The following is a 17,472-nucleotide window of genomic DNA, read 5'->3' on the forward strand; positions in this document are numbered from 1 at the left end:
TTTATCAAAGGTTAAAGTAGCAATTCAATATAAAAATACTTTTTTGAGTCTCTGTATTATTGCTAAAAAAAATAAATGCAAAATCAACCGCCGCCCCCCCACCCGGGCAAACAGAGAAACACAATTGCAGAATTGTTACTCTCGCACCAGTAACAGAGCGCTTGACAGGGTTACTGGAAGTCAAAGTAATTGTGCATGGTCACGTGATCACCCGAAAAAGACGACGTTATATCTAAGGAATGAAAGCAGCTGGGAAGTTACATTCAACGGCACAAACGTAGCACTAACGAATGAGATCGGTCCGGTTCACCTACGATGTTGTAGGGGGGCTGAGTGACGTCATGACCCCGGAAAAACAAGGCGTCATATCTTGGTAACGAAAGTGGCACAAACGCTACTTTCAACGGCACAAACCGGCACAAGTGTAGCACTAACGAATGAGGTGGGTTTCATCGTTTGTGTTGTCTGTAGGGGGGCCAACTTAATGGAGCTAAAATAATCAATGTTAAGTGTGGCAATAATATGTTTTTAATTCAAAATGAGCATAAAATGATTTTAAACAATTTTCCAGCTGTTGTTCATCCATGCCATTTAATGCTAGTAAGAATTAGCACTGCCCTTCTGAGAAATTTTGGCTGTAGATTTAATGCCCTGTCATGCCATCCTGGTATCAACCATAGCCATGGTATACTCTTATGTTTTCCCTTTACTGATCTTTATGTTTGAGGCTCTTCGATTCCCAGGGTTTGTTGTTTCGAAATACTTTAAAACGTCTGGTAGAATTATTTATTCTACACAGAAAAAAATATGTATTTACAACATCACTGGTGAATATTTTGTAAACTAGGAAAATTTCTGTTAAAAAACTTTCACTATGCAAATGGACGTTGTAATAAAAGAAAATAAGGAAATGAGAGACTATTCCTGATATACAGACAACCTAATCTTTTCAGGACTACCCAATATTGAGGACTTCATGTGCAAACAGCTGAAGCTACTAACATAAATTTTACAATAAATAACATTTCACTGGGTATAACATGAAACAAAATCACCCCAGACTTATTATTGCTAAGTTTGAACATTATAAACACACAGAACTTGTAAAAAGCAAGGTAAGAAGCTGAGAGGAACAAACTATGGTCTCAATGACAAATTTCCATGTGAAATACAACAGAGATGCCAAAACCTGTTCCAAATGGTAAAATAATTACTGAAAAAGGGAAAGTGGTGATGGATAAACTTTATTTTGATGGACAGCTCAGCTTTACCATGACAGAGAAGTCACTCCTTGGTTATCATAAGTGCTGGTGTACAAATGAAGAGGAAAAAGCAGTCTAAAATGATGTAAAAAGGAGTCAAATATACTGCACCTTGTAGCTCAAACTATACAGTACCTTACCTTAACTACAGTAAACCTTAATCAAAGCCTCGTTCCTGTTTCTTATATATTGTATCTGTCTCTCGACTCACTGCATTCTCACACAGAAACACACCCGCACTAATTACACCCCAGCCCTGAGCACTTCTGCCAAACGACACCGCCCCTGCAAATCAGTCAACCACGACACTTTCTCAATCAACGCACCTTCTTCTTTACACAGTACTTAAACCCCTCTGAATCCGCCACTCTTTGTCTGGTATTGGTTGCTCTTTAGAAAACCTGCCTTGCTGCCTACCACAGAACTTTACCTATGACTTCGCCTACTGTCTCACTCCTTGGATCTGGAAACTCTCTTGTTGCTCTCCTCCTTTGGACCTTTGGATCAGCCTTCTCGACTTCTGCCTCGCCCTTCTCTGGTTAGGAGACCTTCGCTCTTGTCTTTAGCCTCTCGGACCTTGGATCTGTTATCGGACTTCGCCTCTTGTTTAACTCCTAAGGTACCGCATAGGGTCCATCCTCCCGTTTGCTAGCGGGTTATCCCTGACAGTATCTTGTATACTGTATATGTCCCAGTGCTTCATGTATTTGTGTAACATTAACTTGGATTTGTTTGTTGTGTTCTATGTTTCTATATATGATGTTTATTTACTATACTTTATGAAATTTTCTTCATATTGAGGAAGAAATGCTATTAAGAGTGAAACTGGATGCTTGTGATATTAAGTGTGGTTGGATGTCTTTGACTGGAATAGCTATGGTGAGGCTGATTTGCAATGTTAAAACTTAGTTATGATGACAATATGACATCGACCATCTTGATGTACACACTCATACATAACAGTTTTTTTATTTAAACAAAAAGGCATCTCTATTTTAATAAATAAAATAACACTAATCCATAAAACGACCATTGCTGAGCCTAATGGTTGGTACAATATAATTACATTACAATTACAAATATTTAAGGCCCAAATATTGATGACTCTTTTTTTCATAATTTTTTTTTTGTGATGAACTGTTTTCAAATTCAACAATTTTAATAGAAAGCCACTTTAATACTGTTATCAGCCTAGCAATGGACATATCAAATACCTCAGTTAACTCAAGAAATTGCCACTCCAATGAAACTCTAAAACAGTAAATAAATGACTTTGGTTTTGGTGATAGTTGGCAATTGAAGAGCACATTATCAAGTGAATATTCTTACTTCTACTCCCTTTTTCAGTCATTTTTCCTGTATTGATTTTTTTTCTTACTAGTAACTCAATTATACAGTATATGCCATTCAGATACCAAAATTTATCCCATTACAATTAGTGATCATGCCCCTGTTTCCTTTAAGTAGCAAAGAATCTAAACAACCCACTACCAGATGGTGCTTTAATACATTGCTACTAAAAGATGAGGACTTCATCATAAAAAAAGACTTTAAAAAGGGGTATTTTTCATGGAAATAAATGGTTCTCCATTTCACCTGCTGTACATTGTGAAACCGGCAAAGTAGTACAAAGTGGAAAAATATTATATTCATTTCATAAGGAAAAAAATAACTTGAAAACAATTTGAAAGAAAAAATCCAAGAACTGAATAATGTTTGTTAACCATCGATCTGAACAATTTCAAAATTAAGAAAATCTAAACATACATAAAACATATCCAGCAAGGAATACCATGTAAACATCACAAGACATAAGTAACACACACATCAGATCATAAACTGAATCACACAAATATTGACTTTTTTCTGAATAATTTAGACTTTCCAAAACTAATGAAAGAACAAAAAGATGCACTGGATATACCATTAACATCATATTAATTTTATAAAGCAGTCAATCAGATGTCAAACAACAAAGCTCCAGGAACTGGTCTTCCCTGCTGAATTCTATTTAAACATTTTTGGCAAACAATTTCAGCATTGTTTGTCAGAGTGATTCTTGAAATAAAACACAACTCAAAAATACAATTAGAAATGGATACAGCCACTATCTTAGTACTCATGACGCCTGATTAGAGACCCAACCCTACTTTCTAGTTATCACTTTTCTAGATTTGGAAAAGTAAATTGGAATTTCCTATTTATAACATAACAGAAATTGTTTTTTGGAGAATCATGTGTTTTCTGGATAATAGTATAATACAACATATGCTTATGGCCAACTTCTACACTGGAGAAGGGGAGACAGATGTCGTATACAGTGCCCTGCTTCACTCATTTTCCATTCTATCTTCCTGTCCCCCAAGTGCCTGTCTATTTATCTGCAGTGATGTGTGCATGATTGTGACGCTGCCTGCTACAGCCTGTAGGAGATCAAGGTTCAGGGATCCTCTGAATGTCAGGCAGAAAGAAAGCAGGCAGACGAACACACTGAATATCCCCTACACTGCCTTCTTCCACTGTGACTACTCGCTTGTGCCTTCCTAATATTGAATTGCACCTCTTTTTGCCCTCAGCACAGCCTCAAATCATTGGGGCATGGACTCAAGATGTTAAAAGCTTTCCATAGGGATGCTGGCCCATGCTGACACCAGTGTTTCCTGCAGTTGTGTTGAGTTGGCTGGTAGTGGATCTCTATTCTAAGTAGCTCGTTCCATCTCATCTCACAGATGTTCAATTGAATTGAGATGTGGTGACTGGGCAGGCCACATGATGGAAACATGGACTCATGTGGTTTTCTCCATACCCAAGTCTTCCCATCAGCATGAAACAGCAGGAACAGTGCAATGTATCAGACCTGGCAATCTTTTTCCAATCCTCCAATGTTTTGGAAGTGTCCAATGTTTTCATTGCAACCACAATTTCTTGTGGAACTCTGTAGGGTCATCGGCCGCCTTACCCCATTGTGTCAAGGTGGGATGAGTTGTGCATTCTTTTATGGGTCTTTGGTACCAATGTTATACTGGACTGTGAGTTGGCCAACTGTAGACCGTCAGATCTTCACAATTTGTGTCAACCTCCTTTCACCTCTTTCATCAATGAGCCATTTTCTACCACTGGCCTGCCGTTGGCGGGATACGTTTTGGATGGTGGACCATTCCAGATACACACAGGACACTGATGAGCTTGAAAAACCCAGGAGTGTTGCAGTTCTTGACACATTCAAACTGGCACACCTGGCCCCTACTATCATACCCCTTTTAAAGGAACTTAAATCTTTTTTTTTTTGCCCATTGTCCCTCACACAATCATGTCTCAGTTGTCTCAAACCTTAAAAATTAATAAATCCTACGTGTCTTCTCCCCTTCATCTACACTGATTTAAGTGGCTTTCACCTGCATTCACATGGCCAGTCTATTTCAAGGAAAGAGCAGGCATCCCTAATGTTTTGTACACTCAGTGTATGTCACTTCAGATGGACAAAGATAGAAAATCAAGGTGCCCTGTCCTTATTGCCATCTTATACCAAAAGGCAACTGCAGGATTCTCAAAGCCAGCTGCTGCCCTGTAATCTGGAGGTCCAGTGTCTGTCCAAGGGCTATTGTATTGTGCACTACAGATAATCACTTTGACCTCTCCACCTACCGAACTTTCTCTGTACAGCCTTTGGCAGTTGCCAGGAAGAAATCCTGCACCCAGATTCTCCATATCTTAGTTTGTGTCATCTTCAGGTTAACCATGACAAGCTGTGAGTCCCATGCCTTTGTGGTGAGGGAGACCTCATTCTGCCTGGCTGAGGTGAAGACCCTGGTCAGATGCAGCAGTCTTAGATATGGAATCATCACCAGGGATACACTATCAGGACGGCTATTTGGGTGCTGCTCTTTGAATGCTGCCCTAATCTTCTGGACTAAGGCCACACTTCCACTTTGCACATCCATTCCCAGCTGCACATATTCAATTACGTTGCAGTTCCTGGACTGCATTACAAGCGCCGCCTCACGTGTTAACTCATTACCACACGCCCTACCGTGTGGCAGGCAGCAGTATTTAAACCATTCAAACCTGCTTCTTCCTGCTTGGTATTGAGTCTACTCCCACAGAGCTCTACCTAGAGCTTATTCTGAACCTCGCATTCTTCTGGATACTGGACTCCCCTTTTGCCTCTCGACCTTGGACTTGCCTTTCGATTCGGATTGTTCGCCTCTATTATTACTGCCTGAATTTTGAACAACCTTTCTCCTTTTCGACCACGATCTTGCCTGATGTTCTGGATTGTTCTGCCTCGACACCTACCTACTCCACATATCTCTTCATTTGGGATTCCTTACAGATTCAGGATTCTAGTGACCGAGTCCTTAAATGAATGCACAAGGATAATTTGTCTAGGAAAGATGACTCATACTGCCCCATAGAGGGAGGGAGGTGTTGCCTGCCAGAGGCCCTGAGAGATTCTGGATATCATAAGAAAGTTTGGTAAACAGTGTATCTAGGGGTTGGGACAGATTGCTCATTAATAAAAAAAGGTATTCTTTGCATATTTCAAACCTATTGTTGACTTTACCAAGTATTTTCCAACCATTAACAGTGACAGACAGAACACAGCAATAGCAAAGCTAGTACCTTATTAAGGTTCATTGTATCATTGCCAACCATCCTGCACTTGTATTAAGCAATCAAAAAATGTAAATAAAAAATACAAGGGACAAAGATGAGCCACAGGCATAAAAGATAGCTCCCATGATATGGTAGGATGTACAGTACATTATTCATTTTAAATTATATACATTCACAGTACATTAAACACAGATTTCTTTGCTTCATTCAATATTGTCACAACCATGGCATCCTTGATATCATTTTGGACTACCTTCTTATTAATAAGGACCTATACTTTATTCCAGAGCATTGTGGTATAGTGTTAGTTCCTGTCAACAATGTTTAAAATTATTAGTGGGAAAAACTACTGTTTTTTTCATCACCAGGTGGTGGTAGAGTTTCACATTCCTCTCAAACTGAGACTTTTGTGGAATGGAACTGAATTATCATTGACATTACTTGTTTGAAATGATTTTCAAAATGTTCAGTCCAACAGACATTGAATTCCCTTTCCTAGATCAGGTCTTCTCTCCTTACAGATGCAGCCATTCAAAATGGGTGAGGTATTTCGCGGCATACCGCGACACGCCCACCGGGGTATCACGCAGTTCACGTGTGTCACTTGACTAACTATCCGGCGTCGCCTTGTAAAACCGCCAGGGGGAGCTTAACCTCTCATATACAGCATTTGAGCCTTTAATTTTGAACTGTGTATTACAGCATGTTAATCATCAGTCATTAAAATGTTGGTATATTTTATGAAAGCAAGATTGCTCAGTTGGACAAAAGTACACAACCTACCTTTATCAGAAATATTTATGCATCAAAGCCTTTACTGAAGATATTACTAATAGTATTAATAATGGATGACTTTGGACAAGCTGTATACTCAAAGTATAATTTCTTTAGCACATTTGTACAAGCACTTGGAATCTGTCCAAGCCATACTTTGTCAGGCATTTTGTTTTACTTAAACGAGCATAAAAACGTCCTTGCTTTTAACAGGGCGTTTCATAATTTCTAACTACGAAAATGATTTAAAATGCGACACCTATCATTCAACTAGAGCTTAAAATATCACAAGGATCCTCAAGAGCACAGCAAAGAGTGTATTAAAAGACACTTGTATTTATCAACGCTTTCTTTTCCGTATACCAGATTTTATGGAACCACTTCAGAGGGGTATTCCAGGAATCGGCACTTTAAAGAAAAAAATACACACCAGTATTCCATTTCTCCCTAAACATTGTAAGCTTCGAAGTCTTTAACTAACGTGATACCGGAGTCAACAAGCATACTTTTAGAATTTGATTAAAAGGGAATATAATATGGAATCACGTCTCTCAAGAAATTAATAACGATATAATTATATTCATGTTGCAAAAGAACTGCAACAGACATAAAAACTCCCTTGCTTTTAACAGAGCGTTCCATAATTTCTAACTACGAAAATGCCAGGTGAAAGGATTTGTAAACATATTTTGTTAAAGCAAGTCAGTTTTTTCCGCAACACATAAAAGACATTTTTCCAAGAAAGTTTAGCCTTTGTCACTAATGAAACCACTAAATAAAGACATAAATATAGAAATCTTAAGATTTGTTTTATTTAATGTTGGTAGCAGGATGAACTGTCAGAGTGTATATTTTGTTGCAGAGTTGCTGCAAGATGTTAACAGTGAAAAAGGTATTTAGAAATGAGTTATTTCAAGATGAAAAAGAAAACATACACGAAACATGGTTTCATTATGACCAGAATCTGTCTTGAGATATTTTTAACTTGATTTACAGTATTTGAGAGGTATGTCTTAACACCGATACTACAGTGCTTAAGTACTGCTCACCTATATGTTTCTAGGTTTATATTATGCATTTCATACGGTCAAATTACTTTTGAGCAACTAATAAGAAGCGGGAAACGGTATGCGTTTTAGTTTCGTTTTGTGCTTGATTAGAGATATCAAGTACATACAAGTCATTTTTTAAATGTTGTAGTTCGTCTTGAAAAAATGTTGCGAGTACATCATCTATCAACAATTACACAGGTTCTGTTTCCATATTGCGGATTTTGGTTGTGTGTTACTGTAGTTTCCTGACTCCCATGTCACATGGTCTGTGATTGATACCTGTAAAACCGGTTTAATTCGTCACAGCCAGCACTCTTCAGGTGTGAGGGTCTTCTGCTCAGAATGAAACGCTAAAATGTTTGTGTATATTCTAATGGTAGTGGGGGCAGGGTGTGTGGGAACAGGTTTGGTTGAAATTGCATTGGAGATCTATGTTCTTCACACCTGAAACATTTTCTCTGAAAGCATTTTCTTCGCAGTTTAACCGATCTTGTTACAGCATGTTACAGTTTACTATTATTAACCATATTACTTTTAAGTGCTTAATGTAAAATCTAGTAAAAATATATTTTCATTGTTCAAATATACATTAAGTCTGACTATCATATAATAAGTTAAATACAAAACTAAAGAAAAAATATGGTTAAATATAATTCAAAATATTTTGCTAACAATGTTAACTGTTTATGAATAATAAAATGTATTAACTAAGGAGTAGGATGGCACAGTTGTTAGTATGTTTTTTGTTTTGTTTCTTTTTCATAAATACAACAGTAGTACCTGATGTCTCAGTGGCTTTCAAAATTAAATTATGCATGCAAACCTGTGAACTAGAAAGAAAACTAAGATATCCATCCATTATATTCCATAATATCCATGAAATATATGGCGCTGAAATATGTGTGACGCAGTGGTGGCCTGACACGGTGAGGTGCCCTGGCAGCTGTATGATGCAGTGGTGGCCTGGCACGGTGAGGTGCGCTTGCAGCTATGTGACGCAGTGGTGGCCTGGCACGGTGAGGTGCGCTGGCAGCTGTGTGATGCAGTGGTGGTCGGGTATGTAGAGGTGCCCTGGCAGCTGTGTGTTGTGATGCAGTGGTGGCCTGGCACGGTGAGGTGCGCTGGCAGCTGTGTGATGCAGTGGTGGCCTGGCACGGTGAGGTGCGCTGACAGCTGTGTGGTGTGGCGCAGTTGTGGCCTGGCACGGTGAAGTGCGCTGGCAGCTGTGTGATGCAGTGGTGGCCGGGCACGGTGAGGTGCGCTGGCAGGTGGGTGATGCAGTGGTGGCCTGGCACCGTGAGGTGCGCTGGCAGCTGTGTGGTGTGACGCAGTGGTGGCCTGGCACGGTGAAGTGCGCTGGCAGCTGTGTGGTGTGACGCAGTGGTGGCCTGGCACGGTGAAGTGCGCTGGCAGCTGTGTGGTGTGACGCAGTGGTGGCCTGGTACGGTGAGGTGCGCTGGCAGCTGTGTGGTGTGACGCAGTGGTGGCCTGGCACGGTTACATGCGCTGGCGTCTGTGTGGTGTGACGCAGTGGTGGCCTTGCATGGTGAAGTGCGCTGGCAGCTGTGTGGTGTGACGCAGTGGTGGCCTGGCACGGTGAGGTGCGCTGGCAGCTGTGTGGTGTGACGCTGTGGTGGCCTGGCACGGTGAGGTGCGCTGGCAGCTGTGTGATGCAGTGGTGGCCTGGTACGGTGAGTGGGTTTCTAACACCGTGTATAGTTCCATCCGCACAGTGCCTTTACTTCCATTTCTAATCTCTTTATCCAGTACAGAGGATTTGGAGCCTATCCCAGTAAGCAACGGACACAAGGCAGAATACACCCTGGACATAGCGCCAGTCCATCACAGGACAGACAGACACAAACACACACACACCAGGGCCAGCTTTCCCATAAACCAATTAACTTACCAGTATGTTTTGGAGTGCGAGAGGGAGTCATATCACACATATGGAGAAAAACCATGTAACCCAGAGAGAACATGTAAACCCCACACACACAGGATGGCAGGAATTGAACCTAGGACCCCAGTGCTGCAAGATAGCAATGCTAACCACTTTGCCACCATTATAAATGGATGGATATCTTAGTTATCTTTCTAGTTCACAGGTTTGCATGCATAATTTAATTTTGAAAGCCACTGAGACATCAGGTACTACTGTTGTATTTATGAAAAAGAAACAAAACAAAAAACATTCTAACAACTGTGCCATCCTACTCCTTAGTTAATACATTTTATTATTCATAAACAGTTAACATTGTTAGCAAAATATTTTGAATTATATTTAACCCTATTTTTTCTTTAGTTTTGTATTTAACTTATTATATGATAGTCAGATTTAATGTATATTTGAACAATGAAAACATATTTTTTCAAGATTTTACATTAAGCACTTAAGATTAATATGGTTAATAATAGTAAACTGTAACATGCTGTAACAAGATCGGTTAAACTGCGAAGAAAATGCTTTCAGAGAAAATGTTTCAGGTGTGAAGAACATAGATCTCCAATGCAATTTCAACCAAACCTGTTCCCACACACCCTGCCCCCACTACCATTAGAATATACACAAACATTTTAGTGTTTCATTCTGAGCAGAAGACCCTCACACCTGAAGAGTGCTGGCTGTGACGAATTAAACCGGTTTTACAGGTATCAATCACAGACCATGTGACATGGGAGTCAGGAAACTACAGTAACACACAACCAAAATCCGCAATATGGAAACAGAACCTGTGTAATTGTTGATAGATGATGTACTCGTAACATTTTTTCAAGACGAACTACAACATTTAAAAAATGACTTGTATGTACTTGATATCTCTAATCAAGCACAAAACGAAACTAAAACGCATACCGTTTCCCGCTTCTTATTAGTTGCTCAAAAGTAATTTGACCGTATGAAATGCATAATATAAACCTAGAAACATATAGGTGAGCAGTACTTAAGCACTGTAGTATCGGTGTTAAGACATACCTCTCAAATACTGTAAATCAAGTTAAAAATATCTCAAGACAGATTCTGGTCATAATGAAACCATGTTTCGTGTATGTTTTCTTTTTCATCTTGAAATAACTCATTTCTAAATACCTTTTTCACTGTTAACATCTTGCAGCAACTCTGCAACAAAATATACACTCTGACAGTTCATCCTGCTACCAACATTAAATAAAACAAATCTTAAGATTTCTATATTTATGTCTTTATTTAGTGGTTTCATTAGTGACAAAGGCTAAACTTTCTTGGAAAAATGTCTTTTATGTGTTGCGGAAAAAACTGACTTGCTTTAACAAAATATGTTTACAAATCCTTTCACCTGGCATTTTCGTAGTTAGAAATTATGGAACGCTCTGTTAAAAGCAAGGGAGTTTTTATGTCTGTTGCAGTTCTTTTGCAACATGAATATAATTATATCGTTATTAATTTCTTGAGATACGCGATTCCATATTATATTCCCTTTTAATCAAATTCTAAATGTATGCTTGTTGACTCCGGTATCACGTTAGTTAAAGACTTCGAAGCTTACAATGTTTAGGGAGAAATGGAATACTGGTGTATTTTTTTCTTTAAAGTTCCGAGACCAGCCATATACTGTATGTTTTTGTTCCAAAATTAATATCGTTTATGGCCTTCACACGCGTTACAGTATGCTCCTCTTCTTTTTATGCTCAACTACTAAGATTTCCCTTCAGTGGTAAAATTAGATATGAATATTCAATACTTAAACGGGCACAGTTAAGACATTAAATATACATATACATACTGTATACAGTACAGTTTGCATACGGTAATATGTTTATGTTACGCGATTAAAAAATAAATAAATAAAAATGAAAAGTCCAGCACCAGCTGGATTCGAACACACAACCTGCCAGTTGGTAGTCACGCACCTAGACCAGTAGGCTACAAGACAGCTCGCATGAACAGGTAGGCGAAACAGCCCTACACAGCCCTGTCGCAGTACACGGATATAATCATACCGTTATTAAATTCTTGAGATACGCGATTCCATATTATATTCCCTTTTAATCAAATTCTAAAAGTATGCTTGTTGACTCCGGTATCACGTTAGTTAAAGACTTCGAAGCTTACAATGTTTAGGGAGAAATGGAATACTGGTGTGTATTTTTTTCTTTAAAGTACCGAGACCAGCTATATACTGTATGTTTATGTTCCAAAATTAATATCGTTTAAGGCCTTCACACGCGTTACAATATGCTCCTATTCTTTTTATGCTCAGCTACTAAGATTTCCCTTCAGTGGTAAAATTCAATATCTACAACGGGCACAGTAAAGACGTTTACAGTAAGTCTTTCTACGACAGACCAACGGACCACGAGTGCCCCTGTCGGTCAACCAATCACGCGGTATTTTGCGTCATCGCGCGTCACGATGCACGACGCCGTAGCCAATTACCTCCGGTACGTGTCTGTACCGCGCACTTTGAATGGCTGCATCTGTACATATTAAAACATTTTTATCTGCAAGGTGTTGGATATTTTGGCCTTCTTAGTCCACCATGTGAAGAAACCATCAAATATATTGTTATTATCTTGGAAATGTTGAATTTCTTCTCTGTCCATCATGACATGACCTTTGTCTTTGCTAGTTTGTAGGCCAGTTTCTTGTGCTTGATATTTGAATCTTGATCATCTGGTTATTTTCAGAAAACAAGTCCAGGTGTTTGTTTGCATGAACTCTCATTGTCTTTTTTCACTATGATATTTGTCTTGATCTTTTAGCAAATGGTTTAAACATTTCCTTTCTTGATTGAAACTTGTGAACTTTGCCATAATTCATTTTTGGTAACATCTTCAAGTTGGGTCTTTTAGTAGTTCAGCATTGATTTTCCATGGACATAGACATAATTGAACCAATAAGACAGTGATCAGACAAGCCTTTAAGAGTTCCTGTTATTGCTCTGGAGAAAAACATCATTGTGATGGTTTACACACGGTATGAACACTTCAATCAGCTGATAGTATTCATATTCAAGATGTTTTGTGTCTGTTTTCTGGTAAAACAAAGTATTGCTGATGACAAGTTCATGGTCTCTGCATTTGTTTAGAAGAAGAATAGTGTTGGAGTTGATATTTTCATACCATAGTTCCCATTCTCGAGACATTTTATCCAACTGAAACTAAATAGTTGAATTTTCCAAATAGAAAAAAATCTGCCATCCTTTAAAATTAAATATTCCACAAAGAAGCTTGTCATAGAAATCTTTCTTAGTTTGGTGAATTTTAAGTAGAGTCATATACAGAAATCACAGGTATACCCATTCACTAATTGACAAAAAGCCATGAGAAAAGAATCAGAGATTCAAAAATAGAGCTCATGAAGATGTTTGATAATTTTATTAATGATGGCAAATCAGATTCCTTGAATTCAATATTCCTTCATTCAGTTTTGAATCAGGATGGTGTTGGTGATGTTTATGTCATTTCCGGGGTTCATGGGGAATGCAGGGTGCTATTCTGGATAACATTAGCATAGTTTTTTTACTGTAGAAAGGTTTCAAAGAGCACAGGAACTCTCTTGTCCATTGATTGCCATATTGATCACATGAAGAGACAAAAAGGCCACTAGAAATATTGTACCACCAGTGAGTATTATCAGCAACTTAAAATGCTTTGTTGTTTTTCTCTCTTTTTTTACTTACTCTGTGAATTACTTGTTACCTCTGAATGTCTGAGCCATCTTTAGTTTATAAATTAAAGAGCACTATGACTCTCCTTGACTACCAACCTGTTCTGTGCTCAGGCTGGTTGGTATCAAGCAAATACAGAGTACTAGTTCAACAGTACTTGACTTGTCAAGGCACAGAGATATGGGAATTATGTGCAGTTGTCTATGTCAGGTCAGTGTCGACGCTCAATAAATACTGAACATCCTATCAACTTAGGGCACTTCCTAATGCTGGCTTGCTGGGTCTATGTGGGAGAGTGAGCCTGTCTGTGAGAACCTGTGAATAATCATATCAATCAATGCTTAAATTTCTACATAATGCTTGATGAACGTCTTATGCTAGTTTTTCACAACCATCTTGAAAGCAATCCCTCCTATCAAACATCAGCAATGATGAACCTCCACTTACAAATACCAGAGCACAGAAGTTGTCTTATTGAAAATACCCTTGATGTTTCAGCTAAGTGACCCCCTGTTGTAATCTGTCTTGCACAGTTTAGCTCTGTTTGAAGCTCTTACTGTTGTCCCAGGTATATCCTAAATGAATCTTTATTACATTAAACATTAAGTGTTTCTGTGGCCTATAATGGACATTACCAATGGCACAGTTTAAACCAAGACACCCTGGTGAGAGTGAAAATTGGGACTTTTCATTCTCACCAGGGTGAGTGTGAATCCATATGTCAACATAATCTTACAAAACTTTCAATGCAACAGGATAAATCTTGTGACAGGTGAACCAAATGGAAATTTTCCTTTACAGATGGTCTTTTTGTTGACAAGCCTGAATATCAGAGTATAACATTCACCAGAAGTATTAAATACCAGAGCAAATACAGTTTCTCCCTGTTTTCTGTCTCTTTTGCAGTCTGGACCTGAGTCAGACCTCATGAATAAACTGTTAGAAAGCTCAGCACAATGTGAGAAATTCTTTCTATGAGAGCCACTTTCAGTGCAAAGCCAAAGGCTCTTTTTTCTCTTTGATGATGCTTAGAGGACCGCCTTTTGTGCAGACAAAGCTTAAGACTGGACTCATTAAGCATTAAGAAACCCAGCTCTGTCTCTCGGAAGGATTTTCAAAACTCTTACAATAACTGACTTGGCCAGCATGTTGTTTGGATGAGTATACATTTAATGTTCAAATTAACAATTTTGAGAACTAAATTTATTACAAACACATTTGTTAGGTTTTGTTCATGACAGAAACTTAATATTTACTTGTTTTAGGGATGTGATAGTTGCTTAAGTGTTTGACAACTTACAAATTTGACAATACCAATTGTCATTGTATTGTATATCTATAATGTTATTAAATATTTTTGCAATCCTCAAATTAATGATAAAGCATTTGTAAACTAGCAGATTAATTTACATATGCTATAACTCTTGTTGGTTTACTGTGCACTTTTTGATGTAATGAGAACATTGTATATTACAGTATATATTCAGATCTGCTGATATTGTTTTTTATATTGTCTGATTGATTCCTGGTAGTTTTACTGTCTTTTACTGTTCTAATTTCTAATTCTTCCAGTTATTCAACAATTACATTTGACAATTGATTCTCACAAGAGCAATGAACTGTTCCTGTGGAAACATACCTGCTGCATATGCACCTACTTCCCTTTTGAGTTCCACCTGCTTAGTACACATTTTGTTTCATGTTTAGCTCTGCCTGTGTCTGTCATACACACCTTCTTCTTCCACAAACTTCCTTACTTAACGAAAAGGTAAACAATGCTCTTTCAGACATCCCCCCACTTTCACCAGATTAACACATTCTAAAACTTTCACAGTATTCAAATGTCTTGTGCAAATGATATGCAGTACATTTGCAATTATTTTACTTTTCACAACACATGGAGTATCATTATTCACTTTGGTCACAGATGTAGTAATCTTGTGAATGAGAATTTATAAATGATGAAAGCCTATCAAAATGTCAATAAGTACCTCATTAAAAATTTTTTTTTGGTATTTTGTAATATTAATATATTTTACTTACAACCCTTATGCACCAGCAGTTCCCCTCACCCCCAATAACATAACATATTAGTAACACTACTGTAGATCAATGTCAGAATTGTATGTGTCTACACTTTTTATACAGTAGGTTTGTTCATGTTAAAGTATTTTCGGAATTATATATTGCATTAAGCTAAAATGCCAGTAAAATACCAGAATACAACGCAATATGTGCCAGGGATTTAATGTATAAAGATCAAAAGCTCAATAATACAAGGATACAAGAAACAACAAAACATCATAACAAAGAAACAAGACAGACAGAAAAATAATTATTAAAAAAAAAAATTAGTCAGTTGTTTTAATGGTCTGTATTAAACCCTATACCAACATCCAAGGGTGAATCAAAACCAAAATGTTCTGTAAAGAGAAAATATTACCAATACTCATCAAAAATTCCACAGTAACAGAAAAAGTAACTGAAAAAGAAGACACTGAAGACGGTGAAATCTTATACTATGAGAAATGTTTTTGTCTGTGAATTCCACCTTATTTTTTATTTTATTTTTAAAATTAGAAGTGCAACTATTTTTGTCTTAACTCTTCTGCAATAATAACAATAATAGGGGAATTATTTCTCACAATGTCATTTTTCTCCCATCGTAAATACCTTGACAGGGAGAGTATCAGAAATGAAACAGCTTTATGTAAAGAAAAGGCTTAAAAATAAATAAATTTATTAGTCTTTAATCAGATAGTTTGTACCTTTATGCTAATGGAAAATGTCTGTGAAATAAAAAGTATACATATATAAAACAAATCATACAGTGAGGTATTGGCATTTTTCAAATGCAAACAATGAGCAGCAAACATTCCTCTCCAATCTGTAATTTCTCTGATATTTTTACAAACCTAAATTTCTTATTTAGCACAGTCTTTTGTGGTTGTTTTAAAAACATTAGTTTGTACAGGGGAATGAAGAGTTCTTTGCAATTGCACACCACTTACCCAGAAACATGAGGAAATGACTGTTCATCTTGACTTTCATCTTGACCAATCCTTTCTTAGTACAGCCATTAAATGTCTGAGCTGTGTCGTTTACTGCAAGTGGAAATCTAAAGTAACAATGAGATTTTGCTTTTGCTTATATATTTACATTTACCATGCAAATATGTCCTGCATTGTATTTCTTTATCAGCCACAGTGGCCACATTCACTAACTCTCATCTAAAAAAACTCTGAGTGTGTTTTCTGCTGTTTTGCATTACTTTGTTTAAAAAAGAATCAGAGGTAAATCAATTTCAAAATGATCTTCATTTAAACATGCAGCAGTGCACATTGAATTTATGCTATAAACATTCTTACTGTGTGGATATGTTGAGTCTTTTTTTTCTAGTAGGATCATTTAGGTTAAATCACTGTGTAATGAGGGTAATGTGTGAGACAAAAGTGCACATTACCCCAATTTTCATTTTAGTTTTTTGCCCAAATCTGAATTAATACAACATAGAGATTAAATCTATTACGATTTTGAAAAATATTGAAAGTGTGACTCACCTGACTGAGGGCGAGGCAGTCTACCTGTGAGGATAAGGCTGGAACAGACTGGAATTGCTCAAATGGCCAGAAGGCAGAAATGGTATACAGATGCAGCCATTCAAAGTGCGCGGTACAGACACGTACCGCAGGTAATTGGCTGCGGTATCGCGTATCATGACGCAATATGACGTGCGTGATTGGTTGACCGACAGGGGCACTCGTGGTCCGTTGGTCTGTCGTAGAAAGACTTACTGTAAACGTCTTTACTGTGCCCGTTGTAGATATTGAATTTTACCACTGAAGGGAAATCTTAGTAGCTGAGCATAAAAAGAATAGGAGCATATTGTAACGCGTGTGAAGGCCTTAAACGATATTAATTTTGGAACATAAACATACAGTATATAGCTGGTCTCGGTACTTTAAAGAAAAAAATACACACCAGTATTCCATTTCTCCCTAAACATTTTAAGCTTCACAGTCTTTAACTAACGTGATACCGGAGTCAACAAGCATACTTTTAGAATTTGATTAAAAGGGAATATAATATGGAATCACGTATCTAAAGAATTTAAAA

At 37.7% G+C, this 17,472-nt stretch overlaps 1 protein-coding gene across 1 annotated transcript in view; it reads right to left on the reverse strand.

The window, feature by feature from the left end:
* LOC148650237 (uncharacterized) overlaps positions 1 to 16,997 on the reverse strand; it is a 98,006-nt gene extending 81,009 nt beyond the window's left edge. The window contains exons 1-2 of the mRNA XM_088604924.1: positions 16,917 to 16,997; positions 16,368 to 16,474 (exon numbers count right to left, since the gene is read on the reverse strand). Coding sequence (XP_088461050.1) covers positions 16,368 to 16,407 — 40 coding nt within the window. The 5' untranslated portion in view covers positions 16,408 to 16,474; positions 16,917 to 16,997. The remainder of the gene's footprint in view (positions 1 to 16,367; positions 16,475 to 16,916) is intronic.
* Between the last annotated feature and the right edge of the window lie 475 nt (positions 16,998 to 17,472).

The sequence above is a fragment of the Lepisosteus platostomus genome, chromosome 13 (assembly GCF_059453375.1).
Source record: "Lepisosteus platostomus isolate fLepPlt1 chromosome 13, fLepPlt1.hap1, whole genome shotgun sequence".
Classification (NCBI taxonomy): Eukaryota; Metazoa; Chordata; class Actinopteri; order Semionotiformes; family Lepisosteidae; genus Lepisosteus; species Lepisosteus platostomus.